Below are 23,830 nucleotides of genomic sequence, written 5' to 3' on the forward strand. Positions count from 1 at the left end.
CTGTAGATGCTGCCGTGGCCTTAGTTCCTTACAGCGTGGGAAACATTATAGTCGCGGCAATGTAGAGTGAGAACAGACAGCGGAGTGTCGACTCACGTTGGGATCATTCTCTTCCAATCACACACCAGGGGGGAGGTAATTTCAGGATGCAAGAACTACCCAGTTAGCCTGCTAACTATGGGAAAAGAGCCGTGTACAGTAGTGATGTTATGGCTAAACTCTCGGATTAAATTTGAATATTGGTTCTCAGGGAAGTCTAGCCATGGTAGAAGTCAACCCACCACGCATCAGTCCTGGATTAGCACTGCGGTGGCGACTACTGCCTGCTCCTTCTCAAATGTTAAGTAAAGCGTCATCAGCGTATTGTAACACAAACCTAATGTCTCTCAGAATACTGGTTTCAATGCTAGCGTAGCAATTATGCATAAATACAGAGGGCCTTCTATGGCTTCATGGCTACCCTTGTACATACTGATGATCTCTGTTGAGAAACAACAGGAATTTGTTTCACGATCATTTTGAAAAGCTAACCGGCCGCGCTAATCGAAACACATCGACTTTGTAGGGTTTTCGGATCGGAGGCAGTCGCCACGTAATCAGGCACACATTGATTATCTGTTTTAGTGTTTCCTGTTGGTTTTGTGATCCTTGTTATTCCTCATCAAATATTCCTTTCGACAAACCTTTAATTCCCTTCAAAGACTTTTTGACGCCGTGCTGCATTTTTATACTTTTTATGGTTTATTATTGGCACTTATGTATTATGTGGAAGCATTTTCAATCACAAGGAAAATGATTGGAAGCGTGCACACACACACACGCACACACACACCAGACTTACAGCCATTGCACGGCAATTGTACACCAGCACATAAACAAGAGTCTGTTTTTACTTACAGTAACAGGAGTGTTGATATCGCCAGAGGACTTTTGATTTTTTTCTTGATGACTAAATTGGACCTTGTCAAAGAAGTCCTTTCATTTTAATATGTTGGAGTCTAGAATCTAATCCTGTCAAAATTGTTGAGTTCTGTTGGGCCGAGGCGAACTCTCATACTGCCGGAATTTCCAAAAGCATCTTGGTACCAATAATCTTTGCATTGGTTATTTCATTGAGGCCTGCAGAATGTAGCTGGTTTTACATAGCTGCAAACATCAAATTTTGAACTAACTTTTTTTGTTAAATCCTCTTGACTCATTCTGTGAAACATCTTGTCTGGCTGTGGCTCGACATGAGGAGTTTATATCTGTGGCACAATTAACCCTTCACCGCATGAATTATGAACGATCCATGGAATGTTCCATTTAGATGAAAATATTCAGACGTATGGATTCTCTTACTATTTTGAACGGGGTATCGTGGTTCCAATGCCGTATGTAGTTTCCATTTGTCAATAATTATGTTTTCATTTCAGTTTGATAACCTTGTGTATCCATGTTGTGTTATTAGAACACTTTTAGGAATATTTCAGACGTGTGTGTCAGGGAAAAGAGACCCACAGACAGTTGAAGAGTAGGATTTAAATAAGGAGTTAAATTGTCTTGATTAAGCACAAAGAGAAAGCAACCATTGGCATATGGCAGCACCATGTAGTAAAGGGTTAAAAATCAGTTGTTTTGTATTTGTAAATACAGCTAAATAGGATCTTGGGGCAAATGTGAAATGATCCAGTGTAGCGTAATGGGTGAATCATGGCACTATTATTATATACTACTGTTATGGCTGTGGTTATGGATTTAATTTCCTCTGAAACCACCCATACATGTAAGCACCCATGGGACCTCATTTAGATCTGAGCGCCCACCAAATGGAATCTGATACATTTCCAAGATGCTTTTGGGAATCTGCGCCCAGCTCTTGTGTGATGGTTTTGTGAAGCCGGCTGGCCGTTTTTAAATTCTGGGCTTTCTTGTACACCTCACCTTATTTCCATGAGCACACATGCATATAAAAAACACTCTTGATTTTAAAATGATTTCTTTCTTTTTTTTCAAAATATGGATTTTATGGCAACCCTTTTTAGAGACAGTCTTGTGGTCTTTTCTAAGCAGTTTGAATAATTCTTGTTTGAATAACATTGTTTGTGGGGGAAGCTGCAGCGACGTCAGCAGCTGTGGAGACCAGAAGTAAACTGCATGTACTTTGTCCTTGTTTTGAGGGATGTATTTGTTTTGATGAGGTGTGAGGGAGGGATCTTTTTTTAGGGTTGACGCCCCCCACCGACCCCCGGGACTCCAGTCTGTAAGGCTTTGGTGCAATAACGGGAGGTTTTAACATATTGGGATTTGAAGCACACCTGTTGTATCTCTGTTGTCTTTTGAAAATGAAAAGATACCAAACTCCAGATTCCTCAATATGAAGAGATAATGACTTGCTGTTTTGATGCAGGAATGTGCTGTACATATCCATTTAATAAAGTGAATCTTTTGTTACCACATGGCTGTTTCTTGTTGTCATGGGAAACATCCGCCTGTCTACACTGATGGGAACTAGTCTTTGAACATTAACACAGCTGGCCAGAAGTAGGCTTTCCTTTACATTCAACAATGTCCTTATAGATACTCTTCAAATATATTCATGTGAAATATACTATAAATCAGTGATTCTCAATGTTTTTCATATCCAGGACCCCTAATTTAGTCCACATTAGGGACCCCCATTTGATGAAATTTTGTCTCTCAGACCCAAATCTGAGAATATTTTTATTGCTAGATATGATTTTGTCCAGAATTCCATGACTATCTGTATTGTAGGTAGAGAGATAACAGGGAAACTTTGATCAAAACAGTCATTCCTTTACATTCTCTCATAGTGTTAACTTCTTGTTAATGAAATAATGCTGAAGTTTAACAATTCATCAGTTTGCTAGGGACCCCCTGGAACCCCCTCAAGGACCCCTGGTGGTCCCCGGACCCCGTGTTGAGAACCACTGCCGTAAATTATTGGGAAAAAGTTTTATTTAATAAATCAGGCTGAGGCTGCAACCTGACCACACTAGTGATTTGTCTCATATGATCTCATTTTCATTTCAATCATATACAAGTCAAATGTAAGGAGGCAGGTGAATGATTTTGATTTCTATTTAAAGAACAACTTGACAGCTCCTTGAAATTTAAAGAAGCAATAAGCTTTATTTTCAGGACTGGGATAACAGACAAAGTCAGCTCAGATGTCGTCATCAGTGTCGCTGTCGGAGTCCGAGGCCTCACTCAGGTCCTCCCACCACCTGAATCTCTTAGAGTCCTCCTCCTCCTCCTCCTCCTCTTCCTCCTCCTCTCTCCTCCTCTTCCTCGAGGCCTCAGCATCGCTCTCGGACTCCTGTCCTGCAGACGCTCGGCGACTCTTTGCAGCCGGTTCTGGGCCGGAGTCGCAGTCCTCCTCCTCCTCTCTTCTTCTCCTCCTCCCGGACTGGCCGTGAGGGGAAGAGAGGCCGGGGCTGGAGCTGCGGGACGAGACCTGAGGCCTTCGACCCTCGTCGGCTTCCTCGTCTTCATTGTCGGCAGCCGGAGCAGGAGGTGCAGCAGGTGCAGCCGGAGCAGCAGGTGCAGCCGGAGCAGCAGGAGCAGCCGGAGCAGCAGGTGCAGCCGGAGCAGCAGGAGCAGCAGGTGCAGCAGGTGCAGCCGGAGCAGCAGGAGCAGCAGGTGCAGCAGGTGCAGCCGGAGCAGCAGGTGCAGCCGGAGCAGCAGGTGCAGCAGGTGCAGCCGGAGCAGCAGGTGCAGCTGGAGCATTGCCGCCACCTGGGGCATTTCGTGCCACGTATGGCGGGACGAGGAACGGGGCGGGCCCTGCAGCAACAACAGAAACCTCTCGACCATCCAGGGGCATGAGGAGCCACGGACCTACGAGGATCAGACCGGAAACTGTGTCACTTGCACATCAGAAACGCTTCTTTTCAAGTTTTGTGTTGACAAAAGCCGTCTTGGGGAGACAGAAAACATCATTTGTGTGTATGAAGGATGTTCTTACCATGAACAACTCTGATCTCAACAACGTCTCCTTCAGTCAGGAGAAACCAATCTGGTAGGAGCAAACATACAGTCAGATCAGCAGGTCAATTCTGTTCACATGAATATGACTCATGTATCTTATCTATCTGTAACCTCAAATTACACAAATATATGTGCTTACCTAGATGTAGAGTCTGTTGCGGTGGGTTTTCCATCTTAATATTTCAGATAGTTGGTAGCAGGTAGTAGTTGGTAGGTAGTAAATTCTTGCACTTGTGTCTTTAGAAGTTTGCTTGTGAGAAAGCGAGTGTGTGTGTGTGTGTGTTTGCGGACTGGACCGTAGATGTCATGTATTCCATGTTGATTGTGACTTCAGAATGGCTCTCTAAGCTCTGTGGCAGAAGCTGCTGTAGTAACTCAGACCCTTATTCACTCTCATGAATATAACAAATATGTGTTATAATCATCTAGTCCCATATCTTTTCTCTTGGATGATATATTATATTGATAAGAGCAAGATAATGTGTCAGAATGCATGAAGAGACGGCAAAATAAAGCTTGTTCGCCAAAAATTTGAAGCATGACCTTTGACCCCCCACCTATGTTGATCGCATCATGAGACAAAACATGTGGCACACGGTGGATGTTACTGCTGTAATGATCCTTTAATAAAGCAGCATAAATAGATCAGGGCCTTGGTTTCACTCATTATCATCACATTGATAATGAATGTTATTACTTATTCTTTGGCAAATGATACGCTACTATGCTTTATATTGAAGTCAGCATCACTAAACACAGTGTGTTTCAAAAGTAGATATACAATTTTTAATAATAATAATAAAGCTGTATAGTTTTAGGCATTTTGAACTTATGTCATTTTAACAAAATAATTCAACATTTAATAATCTGTAAATAACAGGTGTACCAGGAAACAGGAAGAATATTTAATAATATAGTGAGTATTAATAATGTTGTATACCTAGTTGTGAAACACTTGGCAGGCTATATTCATTCAACAGAATGAAATCAAACTACACCACTTTAATCAATGCAGAAATGAGTTTGAAACTTGACAATTTCATTAAATTATGGGAACATGTTGAGACAAATTAACCAAAACAAGGGAGCAAAGTCTGTCTTGTGTCCTTGATGCCATAAATCATGGCCTGAAAATCTATTTTTTATTATAGGTGTTGTTTAGGCTTTTCTGCTTTTTTTTTTTTCATTTTCTTGGTTAACCTTATACCTGATGATAAATGATGATAAATGATGATCCCAGCCAGTAAGCAATATTACTTTTAGTGTAGGTTTTCTTTTCAGAGGTTAAAATGGCTGAGCTTGATGCACTTTGAAGCATCAAGGTTTCAACAACTTTGCAGAAATGTGTCATTCTTGTCTCGTATAACCAAAGAAAAGAGCAGCAAACATTTAATCAAGAAAAGAGTTGTTGCATTAGAGGATAAAACTGAACTGATGAAGGAGTCGACAGTTTAACATGAAACGAAAAGCACAGAATGGTTTTTCATTAAATGAAACCCAGTTTGTTCCCACGTCTACTCCATGCCACAAATAAGCCAGAAGGTTCTGCAAACACATTGAATTTTTTGTAAATGGGATCACTTCCTGCACTACCTGTTTTAAAGTGCAAGTGAACTCTGTGTACACTCTATGCTTTTAGCTTTTGAAAAAACTCATTCTCTTCTGCCAAACTCAGATTGAACTGGGCTGAACTGGTCTGCTTTGTATCCCTTTTGCAAAATTCACTGGTTCACATGATTTACAAAACTTTACTTGGTCTGTTTCTTTTTTACATGACAAAGCCTGTTTCAAACCTTATCCACTACTAATCTGCAGGTCACAACTTGTTAAAAGCACCCAGAATTTATATCACCATAGGAAGATTTATCGTTGAGTCTAGTTGTTGTATGTCTTCTGTCCATGTCATAGTGTTTGTTTCTACACATGTAGTCTTTTCTTCATGAACTGTCAAGATAGCAATTGTAGTGCACACACACACACACACACACACACACACACACACACACACACACACACACACACACACACACACACACAGCCTACTAGCATCTCCAATTTCCTACTGTACCTGAATGCATCACCAAATCACATAGCCTACAGTAAATACCCGCGATCTCGCACAGCAAAAGAATAACAATAACATTAGCACAGTAAGAACCCCCCTCCGACATGGAATAGGCCATGACATCTTCGCTGACGTCATCAACCACACAATAGACGCAACTGCAGGGCGGCCCCCTCCCAAACACTCGTTTCCCGCGGCAGGTAAGAGTACTTCTGTGAACAAAGAAAACGTAACTATACAATTCTGAAAATCCTGTAACCAAAACAATAAAGGTAAATGAAATAGTAACACTGTTTGTCGGTCATTACTGTGTTAAACCGAAAATATGCAATTTGGAAATCTCAACAAAATATAATGCTAAACACAAACAGACCCGGGATAGTTATGTGCGTTTGCATTACACAGTGAAGTTACCGGTGTTACAGTTTAACTCGTTTCTAGATTAACTGGTGACCGTCGCTTGAATGCGTCAGTGGTTAGTCGGAGCGATGGCAGATGTTGCAACCAGGAAGAGAAACTTTAGGAAACTTAATAATATCTGTGCCAATTGTAACTGTCATTTCAATAAATATTCATCTGATTGTGATGTCGATCTGTAAGTTCTTTAATGCAGCTGAGCTCGTGACAGTCATCAACCGCATTTTGAATGTTTCCCAGAAAAGAAAGAGAAAAAAAGAAAACACCCCACACGGGATTCGATATCGCAGACAAAAAAATGTAGATACGTGACGCGAGTTACCTGTTGTAATGCCCCTGTACTATCCGGGACAGGTATTATATAGACTTACATCTACAACTCAACAGCCGACACGATACAAGGGTTTCCTGGTTTGAACAATACAGCCAGATTAACTTGTGACCATGCACAGTATAGCGTTGCAGCGCTTTTCCAACTAATGCACTATCATTTAGAGATTCGTTTCAGAGAACAGTAGCCTACTGTACTTTATAATTCAATCCACGGTGTAACGTTTGTAATGACAAAATGAAAGTTTCATTAGGCTATGTTAAATTTGTGAAGAAAATAATTCAACAAAAAAGACGCAGAAAAAAACAAATACACCCCAATTTCTCAATGGTCATACGTCAAAATGTCTCGGTCTTCATCCAATCACCTGGAAGTCTATGGTATATAAATTGGAGCAGAATTCAGAACCGTGTTGAAAGAAGGAGTAACTTATCTGGGATTGTCAAACAAAAATGGATACTGTGATTGTGAGAGAATTGATGGACTACAAAGTCCATAATAGATTCCCTCAGGGAATCTCCAAACAACAGAGATATGTTATCAAAAGAAGAGAACAAACTTCACAATGAAGGGTAAATATAATCCTACAATATCCTGTAATTGTAGTGTTAGCCCAATCTGTGCTCAACAGTTCATGAGCTCGATCCTCACCAGATGGAGAGCTTTACTAAATCTGTCGTAGAAAACAAAATAAAGAGGAGCACCTGGTTAAGGTGGTTTCAACTGCCAAGGAGGCAGATGCAGTATTCAAGGAATTCCATTCCAGTAGTTTTGGGGCACACTGTGGTGTTGAAAAAACCCACCATGCCATAATCAGCAGATACTACTGGCCTGGTATGGAAGCTGACATCCGCAAATGGGTAAGTTAACAGGGGAATTCAATCTACCCCAAAATTTCACATGCACAAAATAAAACCTAGTAGAATGGAATCTGTATTTGGGATTATGATGAACTGTATGAAGTTCAATCACCATCATGTGTGTAAGGAAGCACAAGGCCTGTGATGATAAATTTGTGGGCATTCCTTTTTTTAGATTGCTCAATGCCCAGATTGCCAATCCAAGCGAGCAAATCTCAAGGAGAAAAGTCAGTACAACCCAATAGAGGTGAGTTCATTTGTTTTACTAAGTGTTCTTGCCAACACTCAATATTGAGTCATACCTCATGCTCATCTAATTATCTCTTTCAGATCACAGAGCCATTTGAGCTTGTGGGGATGGACCTGGTCAAATTGACAGTCACTGAGGGTGGTAACCAGTACATTTGCGTAATGGTTGATTATTTCACAAAATGGGCTGAGGCCTACCCTCTAAAAAGTAAGTCAGCAGAGGAGGTCACCACTTGCATTCTTGATTTTGTATACAAATTTGGTGCACCTCAAAGACTGCTTACAGACCAGGGCACAGAGTTCAAAAATAAGGTACATTTTAAATAAACAACATTCATCATATCCTAGTATGACATATCCACGCTGACTTTTTTTTTCACTACAATGAACAAATGGAAGGTGAACCGTCAACTCTGTGAACGGCTGGGCATCCAGAGGAGCTTTTGTTCACCGTACCATCCGCAAACAAATGGTCTTGTGGAAAAGCTCAATGGCACCATCCAAAGGTAAGTAAAACCTTGCTCAAATCTACACCTAAATCTACCCACATGGATATCATGAATGCTAATGAGTTAATTTTGCAACATCAAATGACCTATATTAATGTTCATGTATGGAATATTTCAGGTCCCTCAACAAGCTAGCGAGGGATTACCCCAAGAAGTGGGATGAGTATCTTGCCCCAGTCATGTTCGGTCTCCGGACAAAGAAACAGCTGACTACGAAGTACAGCCCATATTTCCTAATGTTTGGCAGGGAGGCAAGATACCCGTCTCAGGTGCCAATGGAATATGCAGTAAGAGGCTCTAATTGTTTCTGGGGTTTACAGATGGCAGTCATGGTAATTTGGCTGACTTCATTTATTAACATTAGTACTTTTGTACTTGTAGATCTCAGCAGAAAAGATTGAGACCATGGCAAAGGAGGAGGTGGTTTTTGAGGGCCTCAAATCCCAAAACAACACATATGCTGAGGTGAAGGCAAATGTCGCCAGGTCACAGCAGAAAATAAGGCGCAGAAAGGAGGCAACGGGTGAAGACGACAACTTCACACCTGGGGACATTGTTCTCAGGAAGAACATTAGAGAACAGCAGCGGAAGGGAGGAAAAATGGCCAGTGACATGCTGGGGCCATTCACTGTGGTGAGCCTTGATGGGAAAATGGCAACCCTGAGAGGCTCCTCAAATGCAACTACTACAGCAAACATAGGGCCAGCTGACTCACTTCATAGAGCCAGAGGAGAGGATTCCAGCAAAGCTGAGAAGATTTGAAGGGTCCTCTCCTCTGGCCTCTCCATTCCGTGTTCCTGCCCCCCCCCCCCCCCCCCCCCCCGGTCTCTCACTCAGCCACCCAGAAAACCACCCTGATGCTGCCAGCACCCCTCCCACCATCCACTCTCCTGCAACAGCCACATTGCCTCTCCTAACAGAGAGTCATGTCACACACCCCAGTGACAGCAATGGTATTTAAAGCTTACAGTAATGTCACAAACATATTCCATGTTGACATTCTACTCTATGCAAAAGACTTAAATGGTTGCACTTTCCAGTGATCGAAGAAATTTGGAATGGGGCAAAGGGCAAAGTCGTATGGGCAAAGATGGGTCCCTACAAGGTCTTCACTGCAGACCTCCAGAGCCTTGCCCCTGAGAAGGAATTGGAGAGTGAGGTATTGCATTTGTATTGATTTTAAGCTTTTGATAGCCTTACTTCATATTTTGACTAATTGAATTATAAGTGACAGAATGTTACAGTTAATCGTTTTATATGTGCAGATCTTGAATGCCTATTTCACATGGCTGGCGAGAGGCAGCAATGCAAGGGTGCATGTTGTTGACACCTTTGAAATGACAGCCATATGGAACGGCACTTCCAGGGGGATGAGAAAGGTAAGGATCACCACACTGCTCCTTCTAAAGGATATTATTTGGAATGTGCATCCCATTTAACTACTGGAATGATTGCTTGTAGATTGATGTAACAGACTATGACATCCTCATTGGAGCTGTCTGCAAAGACAGACACTGTAAGTGCACTTTTGTTCAAATGTTAGCAATTATATTTACCATGCACCATGCATATTTAAGGACTCAACTATTCGCTGTTGTTAAAGGCTATGTATCCAAAAGAAAGAAGGGCCATTTTTGTCGACCCATTTGGAGCCACTTCTGACCAAATAAAAAAATGTACAGATTCAACAAGGTAAGCAAATCTAAGATACTACTTCTGAAGTACATTTGATTTTATTGGTTTTCAGATGCCATCAATGGATGATTGCATTTGTAAAATCAAACTCATATGAAAACAAGTTTCTAGGTACATAAACATTCAACATTCAATAATTCCTCTGTAGGGCCTTCATGAGGAGGAAAAATGTCCATGTGTCCAGATGGACATGTTCCACCTTGGCTCATCCCCGCCAGCAGGACACCACATCGTGTGGGGTGCTCGCCTGTAAAGTAAGTTTGTCAGTCTATCCATCTCTCAGTCCAAAGAGTAAAGAAGTGACACCAAGCTTTATTCAAGGTGGCAGAGCTGGTTCCTAAAGGAGAGCCAATGGGTTTTCCTGTTGACCTGGAGGGGGTCAACGGAATGAGGGCAGAAATGGCCCAAACTTTAATTAATAATTCAGGTAGGTATTAAACTGTTTATCTTACATTTAACTATTGACTACACTGTAAGTTCAATTGACATGTCTTTAACAGATGCCTTGACGGAACTATGCCGTGCATGTGGTGAGAGAGACACTGGAGAGGGCCACGTTGATTGGGTAAAACAACATTTACACTGCTTTGTAAAAAAAGAAACCATTGTCATTAAATACAATGTCCAAATTAGTTATGATTTCATTTCTTTCAGATTGCATGTTCAACATGTGGCCGCTGGTACCACTGGGTCTGTGTGGGAAGGCCTCCAGTGGAGCAGGACTATATGTGTCCTGCATGCCCTGCTCTGCATCATTTAAACATTGTCTAATGCCCTAGGTAATACATGATTCTTTGCTGTATGCACCTTTGCCCTGAAGAGTGGGTTACTGTATGAATTTTTTTTTTTTTTTTATGTGCACATTTTCTTTTTCAGATCATTTGTTGCAGCTGGCTGTTTTTTTGTTTTGTTTTGGATTTGTGAAGCGCTTTGAGTGCTTAGAAAAGCGCTATATAAATGTACTCAATTATTATTATTTTTTACATATATATTGCCATATAATATTTGTTTGGTCTCTGTGGTGTATGTAAACTGTTCCGTGACAACTATAAGTAAGCTATGAGATATTTTGTCCGTGATGTCGAATCCCGTGTGGGGTGTTTTTTTTTTTTCTCTTTCTTTTCTGGGAAACATTCAAAATGCGCTTGATGACTGTCACGAGCTCAGCTGCATTAAAGAACTTACAGATCGACATCACAATCAGATGAATATTTATTGAAATGACAGTTACAATTGGCACAGATATTATTAAGGCATTCGTGAGGTCAGCTAAAGTTTCTCTTCCTGGTTGCAACATCTGCCGTCGCTCCGAGTAACCACTGACGCATTCAAGCTACGGTCACCAGTTAATCTAGAAACGAGTTAAACTGTAACACCGGTCAACTCAATACGTGATATGAGAATTAACAAACATGTAGAGACAATGGGCTTAAGTTATGTATAAAGAAATAATGTTCACAGTGACAAATGATGCGGTCATACCCACTTTGTCACAGACATGCAGAGTTCTCATCATTGAAATCGATGGGTAGAAACAATGGCTAGTCACAAGATCATATGAAATTCAAACGAAACCAAGAAACCACAATAGGCAAACAAAGAAACCGGCAACGTCCTAAATACATACAATGTCCTGAAACTTTGTGTTTGTTTTAGGAGGGACAAAAAAACAACTTAATATAAGCTACAGTGGCCCATATGAGGAAATTACACACTCAGAAGGCTGAGCCCATGTTCCAGCACAAATATGAGTTTGCAAAACTTCCCTACCCATTTCTTATTGCCTCAGTGGCTTAGACAACAAGCTGAAGTGTAGAAGAAGACTTTAATATTTTCCTGTAGCTGAGCAGCCCAACCTTTATTGTAATTAAGTTTATGGTGTAAGTCATAAATCTACAGGAGAGTGTTACCGCTGAAAAGGCAAGATCTTTGTTCCAGTTTCATTCATTTCTACATCAGGAAGACTTCAGAGGGAGTAGGTGCTGATTATTAACAACAGGTTGATTTTTTATCTCTCTGACTGTCTTCTCTGGAGAGCTGGGGTCACTTTCTCTCCTGGGCTTATTACCATAGTTCTGTTCAGTGTAACACTCTTGATTTTTACTGTATCAATAAGGTATAGAGGTTCCAACAGCCTCTTAATATTATCTGCAGTGATGCAGTGGAGGTCAACACACCTAAACTGAGTTTACCTACCTTCTTATTTGTGGAATAGGCTTTACCTTCCTTTTTAGGCTGATATCAATCTTTATCAACTGAATTCATAATATACATCTTAGTAAGTACTATCAAACTGGTGTACTGTAAGTTATATGAAGATAGGGTGTTTTAAGGGAAAATAGGCCATTAATTAATGCATTTCTGAAAATATCATTGATTTTTGTTTACATTTCTGGTTTTGGTGCCTTATGATGATCACTGACTGGAGGTGAGACTAGTTTACCCATCTTTTTATTTAGAACTTCATCACTGATTATCTCTGTATGTCCAAAGCATCTGCCTTCAGCACCACAGTACACCAGTATCTAGAAAGCTTTCTCTGGACATGGTGTGGTTATGGCTGCATAGAGTAGACAATGTTGAGAGGTAGAGCTGTCCCTCTAATGTCAGTTTAGTATATACAGGGTCTTAATTCAAATCCATTGATTTATATCAAGTGACCAGGTCAGAGCAGTCTATTACACTCTACTGTAGACTCTAGGCTAACCAATGCTGACTGTGTGTATTCACAAATCGGCACCAAATAAAGTGTGAAAAGTTAATTCAAAAATTCTTCCATAATGTGTAACGTTGTTACTTACGAGTTAATCTATAACTGATAACATATCTAATTTTATCATTTTATTTTTGGAAAATAAATACAGTCACTATCCTCATTTGCATGTGCATAATGTTAGATGATAGTGTGCTTATACATTCTGTTATTCCACACAAGAAAATAATGCAATGGTTTTCACATCTGTTTTTCTCCAATTTTCAAGGATCGCCATGGATAATCCATATGATCATGAACTAAATGAAGAGATTGCAGAAGCGCTGAAGAACAATGATGCAGCCTCAGCTGCTGCAAAGGTCCAAGAGTATTTGGAAAAGCAGGATAATATTCCATTAAACATTGCCATCACAGGCGAGTCAGGCTCTGGTAAATCTACCTTTGTTAATGCCTTCAGAGGCGTAGACAACAAGGATGAGAGCGCTGCTCCTACTGGTTGTGTAGAAACCACCATGGAGGTTACGGCATACCCCCATCCAAACTACCCAAAAGTTACCTTGTGGGATCTCCCTGGGATTGGCACCACCAATTTTCCTGCTAGCAAGTACCTGGAGCATGTTGGATTTGAAAAGTTTGATTTCTTCATCATCATCTCAGCTGATCGCTTCAGAGAAAATGATGTGAAGCTTGCTCAGGAGATTCAGAAGATGGGGAAGAAGTTCTACTTTGTTCGCTCAAAGATTGACCACAATTTACGTGATGAGGAAAGAAGTCAGAGGGAGTTCAACAAAGAGAAGACTCTTGAACGTATCAGGCAAAACTGTGTTCAAGGTTAGCATCTTTTATAATGATTTCTTATCTGATGAGAGTGTATTTTATTTGAATTACTGGATATCCACTGTTGAAAACAGACCAATCCCTATACAATACAAAAGAACAATCTCCTCCATTCACGTCAGGGCTTTAATCACATATAATGTCTCTCTAGCCCCGATACATTCCACTGTCTTTTACAAGGAGAGAACATCATAACAGAGAGAGTATTATAAATAGATGAGACTATGAAGGTAAAAAAGCCTCAATCTCAAACTGAGAATGAGGCTTTTTGGCCTTCATAGTATCTTTACCTTCTGGGGGGTTGGGGGTTTGAGGGGTTATGAGTTAGGTTAGATACACAGATACACAGTATGTAGGTACAAAAGTAGGTATACAGCTTTTAATAATAATAAAACACAAAGCTGAATAATGTTAGTCATTGTTGCTCGATCACAATGTCTTGTCGGTCGGTCAGTCGGTCGCTCTGTTCACCACTTCTGGTCATGTGGGTAAAAGTAGCCGCAGGGAGTTAGATTGCAGACTCTCAATAGGGAGAGTTTGATTCCCGGCAGGGACGCTTCCACAAAATTCAACGTCGCAGGGCTGTTAGACTCATGGTCATGCTTTTTAACAAAATTATTTGACATTGAACAGTCCATAGATAATAGCTGTAACTTGAAATAGGATACAGTGAGTACTAGTAATGTGTATAAGAATGTATAGCCTACCTACTTTTGCAACACCTAGTATTATGGTCATTTTGTGCTATAGGGCAGTAAAACTCTTATTGTTCCTTGAAGTTATGTTCTACAAGGTCTGAATATTTGTCAATAAGCAAGTTAGCATTAAATTGACAGATCGTGTTTTGGGGCTACAATTAATCATTAACAATTTCTTCTCATCTGGTGAAACAAAACAATTGCTTTATGCCATCATAGAACCAATGTACCATTCTCTTTTATGGAGAGAACAGCATTCCAAACTCAAAATCTGGCAATTTAATGTGGCCCCTTCAAATATGACTGAAAACCTTTTCTGAATTGTTCGGAGCTAACCTTCAATTCAACATGCATATCATCCACGCAGCACTTAGTTTAATAAAATTTCAACTTTTAGAATTGATTGGCCTGTTATCCCCACAATCTTCTCCCACAAAATACACTGTTTTGCAGAACAGTGGACCACAACTATCTGAATTATAATTACCTGTTATACACATAGCAAACATTGTGATCACAACAACTCTTCAAAGTTAAACTTGGAAAAAATAACTTAAACTTAAAAACCATAGCTGATTTATTTTAATGTGATCGTCTGAAGTTGAACTGATCAAATCACATTCCTTTTGTGACACAGGTCTTCAAAAACAGGGTGTGGAGTCTCCTAAGGTCTTCCTGATCTCCAGTTTTGATCTCCACCTGTATGACTTCCAACTCTTAGAGGAGATCATGGAGAGAGAGCTTCCTGCACACAAGAGGAATGCTCTGCTGTTCGCCATTCCCGCCATCAACCTGGAGATCATCAACAAGAAAAAAGAGGCTTTCCATTCCAAAATTAAATACTATGGTCTCTCATCTGCACTTGTAGCATCTGCACCAATTCCTGGGCTTTCTATTGCTGCTGATTTAACCATGCTGGTTGATGTCGTCATAGAGTATCAGAATGGGTTTGGTCTTGATAGCAAGTCACTGCAGAAACTTGCTGATGGCACACATCTGCCTTTGAATGATATAAGAGCTGTCATGACTTCCCCCCTTGCTGCAACAGAAATAAGCAAAGAGCTTATTATTAAGGTAATATCCATGTCTGCAGGTGAACTTGCATTAATGGCAGCAGAGGAAGGGTTGAGATTCATTCCACTGATTGGTACCGTTGCAGCAATGACAGCTTCCTATATCTCAACCTACAACATTCTGAGTACTTGCTTGAACATGCTTGCTGAGGATGCACAGAAGGTCCTGAAGAAGGCTCTGGGTTTGAGCACCTCAGTGTGATATCATCACATGAATCACAATATCACATTCAGCAGCACAGTTAAAACATAGCACAATGCAAAAGAGCTTGAGAATCATTTTTGTGATGGTGCAGTGTGATTTTTCATTACATTATGTATACAAATGATTTCTAATCTAGCTGCTCTTTTCAACAAACACTTTGTTCTGTACAATGTCATTTCAATATGATAGTTACAATCTTTTGAAATACCTTTATCTGGTTGCAGCAATGGCTTTTGATTGATTTAATAAATTGTGCATTAAATTGAACTGAAAGATTTGTTTTGTCACTACATGAAACTTGTTCCCACATCTATTTTTCCATGTCAGAGATAAGTCAGAAAGACTTGTAAACACATTAAATTTCTTGTAAATGTCATGACTTCATTCACTGCCACCTAGCTGTTATCTGGTATCATTACATACTTTGAGATTTTAAAGTGGCAGCAGACTCAGTGTTCACTGTACACTTGTCCAGGATGTGTTACTCATTCTCTCTGACAAACTCAGATTGCATCCCTGTTGCAAAATTCACTGGTTCACACTCATTTACAAAACTTTACTTGTCTGTGTCTTCCTTACATGACAAACCTGTTACAAACTTCATCCACCACTTCAAATCTGCAGGTCACAACTTGTTAAAAGTACCCAGAAATTATTTCAATTAAACTCAATTAAATTAAATTCAATTCAATTTGGTTTGCAGACCAAAAAACTCACAAAACACAGTAAAACACATAAAATAATTACCATAATGCACTACCGATAAGACTAGATGGGGAGTCAATAGCTTATTAGAGTGCAGTAAAAGGACGCTCATCAGTGCCAAATCAAATACAAAATTCTTGTACAGGTGTAGTAGATGCTAAATCATTTCATATGTTGATTGCAGTAGTGATGAATGAGTCCCTGGTTGTACTTTTACTGTTGTAGTTTTACTGTTCAGTTTAAACCCTCTAAAGAGGTTTTAGACTAGATAGAGCCATCAGAATGACTTCAAACTAAAATCTTACATTCATATTTGCTCCACAAGACATGATCAACTTGCCTTGAGTGATTTAGTAATTGATCATTTCAAACATGTAGTAACCCCACCTGTAAATAAGACCCTGTGTGATCTCCCTGCTTGAATATACGTTGTGATTGAATGAGTGAATGAATGAATCAATGAATAAATCAATAATTATATGCTATATTATATTTCTATCTTGAATAAATCAGTTTATCTTTTTTCTCTAAACTACACTCACACACATCACCTATGTTTTACATTTTATTGTAACCCTAACCCATATTATTATCCCATTTCAATTTTCTTGCATTCGTCATACATACAGTACATATACTGTACACACATGCAGTCTATGTACACATATTTGTGTGTGTGTGTGTGTGTATGTGAGCAAGAGAGAGAGAGAGAGAGAACTAATACTTAAAATATACTTTTGTGATTAAAAGACATCAGAAATCAAGAATGTGCGAACAAAAAATCAAGACATTATAAAACACGTTAAACCATTGTATACATATTTATGGCTGTAAAATGAGATCATGGGATAAGAGCATCAGACCTGAGCTTTTCCTCATGTTTCATCACATTTTTGGTGGACATCATTCAGAACTAAAAGCAGACACACACACACACACACACACACACACACACACGCATACCATCTATGCTTACTAATCGGTCACACAGCAGAGACAGATGGATTTTATTGTCAGATTTATCAGTTTCTCTGGGGAAGAGGAATATTTTATGAAATAATACAGTTTTGCAACACTAAGCAGAGTCAGCTTTACGCAGCAATATCATGGCCTATACTTACTTATTCCTGTGTGTACTGTCCTCGCTGAGGTGTTGTAACTTCAACTAGACAGCCAGCCAAACTCCATACAAACGACACGGGAGTCAGATTGTAGCGTTCTAGCTCCGAATTTTATTCCAGACTCAATGTGCATGTAGTTATAAATCAGGAGTGAAAAAGCAATGCCTCTGCTGGGAAAACAAGAGCTCCTGACATTAAATTCTAGCCTTCTACTAGGCCACATGCTCACTAAACTTCCTACTTCCGGTCTGAACAGGAAGTGATGCGAAACCACGATTATTTACCGTGAAAATACAGCAGGAGGTGCTAGACTACAAATAAAAAACAGAAAATATTTACAGAATATAGACAACATATAGAAATTGCCTGGAGGGTAGAATACTCCCCGCCTGACCTTTGTAAGGTCACTACTGAGAAACTACATTACCACAACATTAAGAGTCCTCTTTAGGGAGAAGCAAAACAACTTCTGAGACTGGTCTCAGGTAAATCCTCGCAGAGCCTTGGTTTGTGGTCTTGACCTCCACTTTGCGGACTCTTCCATCTTTTCCAGGGAAGACAGAAGTGACCATAGCCATGGGCCACTCGTTTTGGGCAGGTTGACTGTCTCTCAACAGCACAACATCACCCGGACATGGTTTCTGCGAGCTTCAGTCCACTTTTGTCGACTTTGTCTCCAGGAGTCTGGTGGGACTCCGATCTTCTGGGTGAGTATCATTGCAGGTGTTAGTATGAACGGTGAGTCAGGATCTGTGGAGACTGGGATGAGAGGTCTCGCATTCATTATTGCTGTAACGTCCGCCATAAAAGTGCACAAGACTTCATGACAAAGGTGAGTGTTCTCCTGAAGCAGCATGGAGTCGAGGATCCTTCGAGCCACCCCGATCATGCACTCCCATGATCCGCCCATATGTAAAGCATGAGGGGGGTTGAACCCCCATGTGCAGCTTTGTTGACTGAGGTAGCTCTGCACGCTAGTGCTCTGCCGCTCCTTTTCTAGTCCCAGTTCCTCACGGGGTCCACAAAATTTGTGCTACATTCAGATCTGAGCTGTTTCGCAGGTCCACGGATTGCGAAAAAACGCCTGAGCGCGTTGATGCAGCTTGAGGTGTCCATAGATTCCAGTATCCCAATGTGGACTGCCCTTAAACTCATACAGCTGAACATCACTGCCCATCGCTTGCTTTGCGCTTGGCCTCCTCTTGTGTGTCTGGCGATGACTGGCCAGGGTCCAAACACATATGTGAAGGGTGGGCATGTGCGAAGACGCTCAGGAGGTAGATCTGCCATACGCTGTTCCTCCATTTTTCCACGGTGTCTTCGACATGTTACACATTTGTGTAGGATGGAGCTGATGAGCATCTTACTCCCTATGATCCTCAAACCTGCTGCTCTGATGGCTCCTTCCGTAAGGTGACGGCCTTGATGTTTCACTTGGTCATGGTAGTGCTGTGTAAGCAGCACAGAGACATGGCTGTACTTAGGGAGGATAAGGGGATCCTTTTTTCTTGTGTCCTAGTGCGCGTGTTTCAGCCGGCCTCCGATGCAGATGAGATTGTTCTCAACGGTAGGACTGAGCTTCAGAAGAGTACTGTCTTTGGCTACAGTTTTCCCAAGAGAAAACAACGTGAAATATTCTGGGAAGGCTTCTCTCTGAGCTTCCCTAATGATGACATCTTTGGCTTGAGGCAACTCATCTGGAGTATGAGGTAGGTTGCAACGATGCCACCCCTTACACCCGTTAGGCTGGTTGGAGTGTTTGTGAGATCTGGCGATGTGGATGAGAAACGCCACAGCTCTAATGAGTGAGCTCAAGGTAGAGAAACGCTGGAAACGTTCAGGAGTAAGGTTTCTCTCTTGAATCTTGGTAATAAAGCTGCTTACTTGTGGACGAATCTCTGCGTCTTTCTCTGGGCTAACTAGCTCGAAGGTCTTTTCTGCTGCTGGATCATCTGCAGGAGGTCTGTGCAGGAAAGCGGGTCCAGTTAGCCATGTTGTCTGCACCAGATGTGATGCAGGGACAGATCTGGTCGCGTGGTCAGCTGGATTATCCTCGGTGCGAACACAGGACCACTGTTCTGGCTTTGTTGACTGGTGGATGTGCTGGACTCTATTGTGCACGTACACATAGAAGCACTTGGCCTCATTGTAGATGTACCCAAGCACTACTTTACTGTCACAGTAGAACTTGGTAGCATCCAGCTTGACATCCAGCTCATCCTGAATGAATTCTGCCATTTCAACGGCTAATACCACGGCACATAACTCAAGCCTGGGAATGGTAGGCTCAGAAAGGGGAGCAAGCTTCGCCTTTCCCATAACAAAGCCCACGTCGACCTGTCCATCTTTGTGTTTGGCCCTCAGATATGCCAGAGGACCAATAGCCTTTGTAGATGCGTCCGAAAACACACAGTTCAGCTTTGGTAGGTAGGGACAAAAGTCCATCGTCCACGTAGAAATGGCGCTCCACAAACTGCACAGTGTCGGCTTCATGTTCTTGTGCACCCTCTCGGACAGCCCTTCTTAGCCCATAGATTGCAACAGCTGGCGAAGAGCTGTTGCCGGAAACATGGACCCTCATCCTGTAGTCAATGACATCCTTGGACATATCATTGCCTCTGTGCCACAGGAACCTCAGGTAGTTCCTATGGTCTTCGAGGACGAGAAAACAATGGAACATTTGTTGTATGTCCGCGAGGATAGCAACCTGTTCCTTTCTGAGGCGGATTGAAACTCCCAGAAGGGAGTTATTGAGGTCCGGGCCAGTGAGGAGCACATTGTTCAGAGAGACGCCAGAGTGCTGGGCACTAGAGTCAAATACGACTCTGATTTGGCCAGGCTTTTGTGGATGATAGACTCTGAAAGTTGGCAGGTACCAGCATTCTTCATCTTCTCTCAGCGGTGGTGCTGGCTCAGCATGGTTGTTCTCAAAAATCTTTCCCATGAAACCGATGAACTGCTCTCTCATTTCAGGCTTTCTGTGCAGTGTGCGTTGTAGCGAGGTGAGACGATTGAGTGCTTGCTGGCAATTGTTGGGTAAGCGCTGCCTAGTCACTCTAAATGGGAGAGGGGCAACCCAACTGTGTGTCTCGTTTCTGTAGACTTCCTCGTCCATAGTTTTTAGGAAGATTATGTCTTCAATGGACGGGGCAAGTTTATTGTCTGACTTTGTCCTGTTGAACACTGTTTGTCCAAGTGTTAGCTCTGAGACTCTCCTTGACTTGGATAGGTTGTCTTGTCGCTCCCCGCTGTGACAGACTTTCTCTTTCAGCCGCAGGAAGCTTTCGCAGGGAGTGAGGATAGTAGGACGGCTATTCTCCAACATGTTAGTCTTGAATGTGCTCACACCTGGCTTATGTGCATTTCCCAAACACACATCGCCCACCAGATCCAATCTTTGAACGAAAGGTGCGTTGTGTGGCCCGTTAACCTGCTGCCTGACTTTATGCACCCTGACGATGTCTCTTCCGAGCAACAGGAGAATCTCAGCATCAGAGTCAAGCTCTGGAATGTGGACTGCCACACTTCTCAGATGCGGATGGTGGAGCGCTGCATTCGGTGTTGGTATTTCAGAGCAATTATTGAATATTTCATTACACTCAATAAGTGCAGGGAGAGCAAGACTGACCTTTCCGTCAAGTGACTCAATCGGGAAGCCTTCTGCCCTTCTGCCAGACATGTCAACGGTACCAGCACAGGTTCTTAAGGAGTATGAGGATGGGTGGCTCTGAACGTCGAACAGCTCAAAGAAATCTGACCTGGCCAATGAGTGGTTACTCTGGTCATTGAGTTTGACATACATGCTGATGGCTTTGTCACGCTGACCCTGAGGATACACTCTGACCAGACAAATCTTTGAGCAGGACGTAGCTGCTTGGCCTACACCACAAACATCAGTGCATTGGGAGTTGACTGCTGGTGTGTTAGAGGGGTCTTCTTCTTCCTCCCTGCCATTGTCTGATGAAGATGAAAAAGCCTTGGGAGTTTGAGGTTCTGGGCCTGGGTGCATAGCTGTGTTATGGCGACTGCTATCACACTCGCTACACTTCACCGTGGCTTTGCAGTCCTTAGCCAAGTGAGTCATTGAGGCGCAGCACTTGAAACATATCCCATTCTCCTTGAGGAAGGCCCTTCTTTCAAGAGTCTTTGCCCTAAAGCCCCTACATTTCCTGAGTGGGTGTGGCTTGTTGTTGTGAATGGGACAGTTTTTCCCTGGCCCATCATTCTTCTTCATGGGGGCGTCCAGGCTGGGGTCCTTAACTGAAGAAACATCTGTCTTGTGGACAGATATGGGGTTCCTTGTGTTGGAGCTCTTGAAGGTGGGTCTGTCTGGCTTCCCAACTGCACTGCTGCTGCTACTTGGAAGAGTGAAACTGGGGTCATTCCTGGTACGTGCCTCGTAGCAGATGAACTTGGCGAAGAAGTCGAATGGAGGAAAGCAGCCATCATTTTCCTCTTTAAACCGTGAGCCCTGGGAGATCCACTTGTCTTGGAGACCATAAGAGAGTTCCTTGACGATGGGGCCGATGTCACATTCCGCCATGTTGTGGGCATGAGTCATTTTCCAAAGGAGTTCCCCATGTGATGAGGCTTTCATCAGGAGCAGGTAGAGATGGGGAGGTGAGAGGAAAGGGTGAGCATGTGTGTGATGAGCAGAGTTTAATCTGTGATTCCACGTATTCACTTGTGCGCTCTGCAACGTCCCTTTCTGACACTGGCTGTCTGGCCTTGTCCAATACCATCCCTTTCTCGATTTCTTCAGCTGCCTCTAAGGCCTCGGCTCGCGCTATAGCTGCAACTGCCTCTGGTTGTAGAGTTAGTGTTCCTAGTTCAGCCTCTAACTTAGCTTTTCCTAATTGCAGTTCTGCTTCCTTTTGAGCCTTTTCCATTTTTAGTTGTGCCTCCTCGGCACATGAAGCATGTGCTTTCGCCGCTTCAGCCTTGGTGCGGACTCTTGCTGCTGCACTGGCGGATGAGGCTGTTGTGCGGCCACTCTTAGAACTGGATACTGAAGCGTTGTCACCTTGTTTTTGTTCCATGTTTAGATGTGAGGAGGTTTATCTGTTGCTCACTGTACTCCAGATAGTCTCTGCTTTTTCATTGTACTGTCCTCACTGAGGTGTCGTAACTTCAACTAGACAGCCAGCCAAACTCCATACAAACAACATGGGAATCAGGATGTAGCGTTCTAGCTCCGAATTTTATTCCAGACTCAATGTGCATGTAGTTATGAATCAGGAGTGAAAAAGCAATGCCTCTGCTGGGAAAACAAATGGATGGCATTAGATCGACACTTGAGCTCCTGACATTAAATTCTAGCCTTCTGCTAGACCATGTGCTCACTAAACTTCCTACTTCCGGTCTGAACAGGAAGTGACGCGAAACCGCGATTATTTACCGCCAAAATACAGCAGGAGGCACTAGATTACATATAAAAAATATAGAAAATATTTACAAAATATAGACAACATATAGAAACTGCCTGGAGGGTAGAATACTCCTTGTAAGGTCACTACTGAGAAACTACATTACCACAACACAGGCAGAATACTGCATGTTTGTTACAAAGGAAGTAAAAAAGAAACAAAAAGCCAAGGTTAATTCAGGTTCACTAATAGCCACAATTCACTGTCTCATACCAGCGTTTTGGAAACTATGGGTGAGGATGCAAAATGGATTGTGGGTCTACCAGGAAGCACCTGCAACAGGACAATGGAGAAAACACCATATAAATGTAAATTCCGTCTTTCTACTTTGTCAAGTATTTTTTATTTTTCTCATGCTGACTTTACAGTGGCCTCAAACTAAATCATGGAATTTACTTTTACAATTTACTTCCTATCTCATTCTCATGGTTTTGGATGTTATGCCTTTACAGGAACTGTTACAAGCAGTTATCATTGCCTCTCGTAAAATTTGAAGCAGCAAAACAGCCGTGCGTGCAGGGTGTCTATCGGTTGCCATGGTGATGGCTGCTTCCTTCTTCTGGTATAGTGGCAAGGGCGTCCCACATTTTGTCAATTTATTTCTACCCCCTCCCCGCCCCCCTTCATTAGAAGTGCCCTCCACAGCTGTGAGTGTAACTTGAATTGGAGTGACACTTGGTGGTGAAGTGGTAGTGGATAGGGAGTGGTTTAGGAAAGGGCCTATGTCTTAAAGTCATAATGAAACAACATTATAAGAGCATCTTGCTTCCTTAATGTGATGTATTTCCTGTTGAAACAGGATGTTGGGGTGGGGAGGGATCATTCAAAAGTGTAAACCAATGGGATATCAGTTAGGGAGAGAAAGGCAGTTTTATTTGGGAAAGATGGAGGGGCGGGACTGTTCAAAAATGTCTGATAGTTTTATTGGTTGGAATT

General features: G+C 42.0%; 1 protein-coding gene across 8 annotated transcripts; it reads left to right on the forward strand.

Moving 5' to 3' along the window:
• The first annotated feature begins 6,219 nt into the window (after positions 1-6,219).
• Positions 6,220-15,867, forward strand: LOC139912682 (interferon-inducible GTPase 5-like). Of its 8 annotated transcripts, XM_078287755.1 has the most exons (9): positions 9,301-9,374; positions 9,462-9,580; positions 9,687-9,800; positions 9,999-10,113; positions 10,265-10,370; positions 10,617-10,681; positions 10,771-10,895; positions 13,098-13,660; positions 15,002-15,867. In XM_078287755.1, exons 8-9 carry the CDS (start codon positions 13,105-13,107, stop codon positions 15,637-15,639), a joined length of 1,194 nt encoding a protein of 397 aa, XP_078143881.1. In that variant the 5' UTR covers positions 9,301-9,374; positions 9,462-9,580; positions 9,687-9,800; positions 9,999-10,113; positions 10,265-10,370; positions 10,617-10,681; positions 10,771-10,895; positions 13,098-13,104; the 3' UTR covers positions 15,640-15,867. The 8 variants fall into 8 exon arrangements, with proteins under 8 accessions (XP_071756646.2, XP_078143881.1, XP_078143880.1 ...); XM_078287754.1 differs by lacking the exon at positions 9,301-9,374 and having other exon boundaries at positions 9,455-9,580; XM_078287756.1 differs by lacking the exon at positions 9,301-9,374 and having other exon boundaries at positions 9,455-9,580; positions 10,025-10,113.
• The last annotated feature ends 7,963 nt before the right edge of the window (positions 15,868-23,830 follow it).

This window comes from Centroberyx gerrardi, chromosome 13, assembly GCF_048128805.1.
Source record: "Centroberyx gerrardi isolate f3 chromosome 13, fCenGer3.hap1.cur.20231027, whole genome shotgun sequence".
Taxonomy (NCBI): domain Eukaryota; kingdom Metazoa; phylum Chordata; class Actinopteri; order Beryciformes; family Berycidae; genus Centroberyx; species Centroberyx gerrardi.

Coding starts and splice junctions, on each gene's coding strand:
- LOC139912682 (XM_071900545.2), top strand. CDS start 13,105: ATGGATAATCCATATGATCATGAACTAAATGAAGAGATTGCAGAAGCG. Junction 13,661..15,001: donor CAGGCAAAACTGTGTTCAAG/GTTAGCATCTTT, acceptor TTTGTGACACAG/GTCTTCAAAAACAGGGTGTG.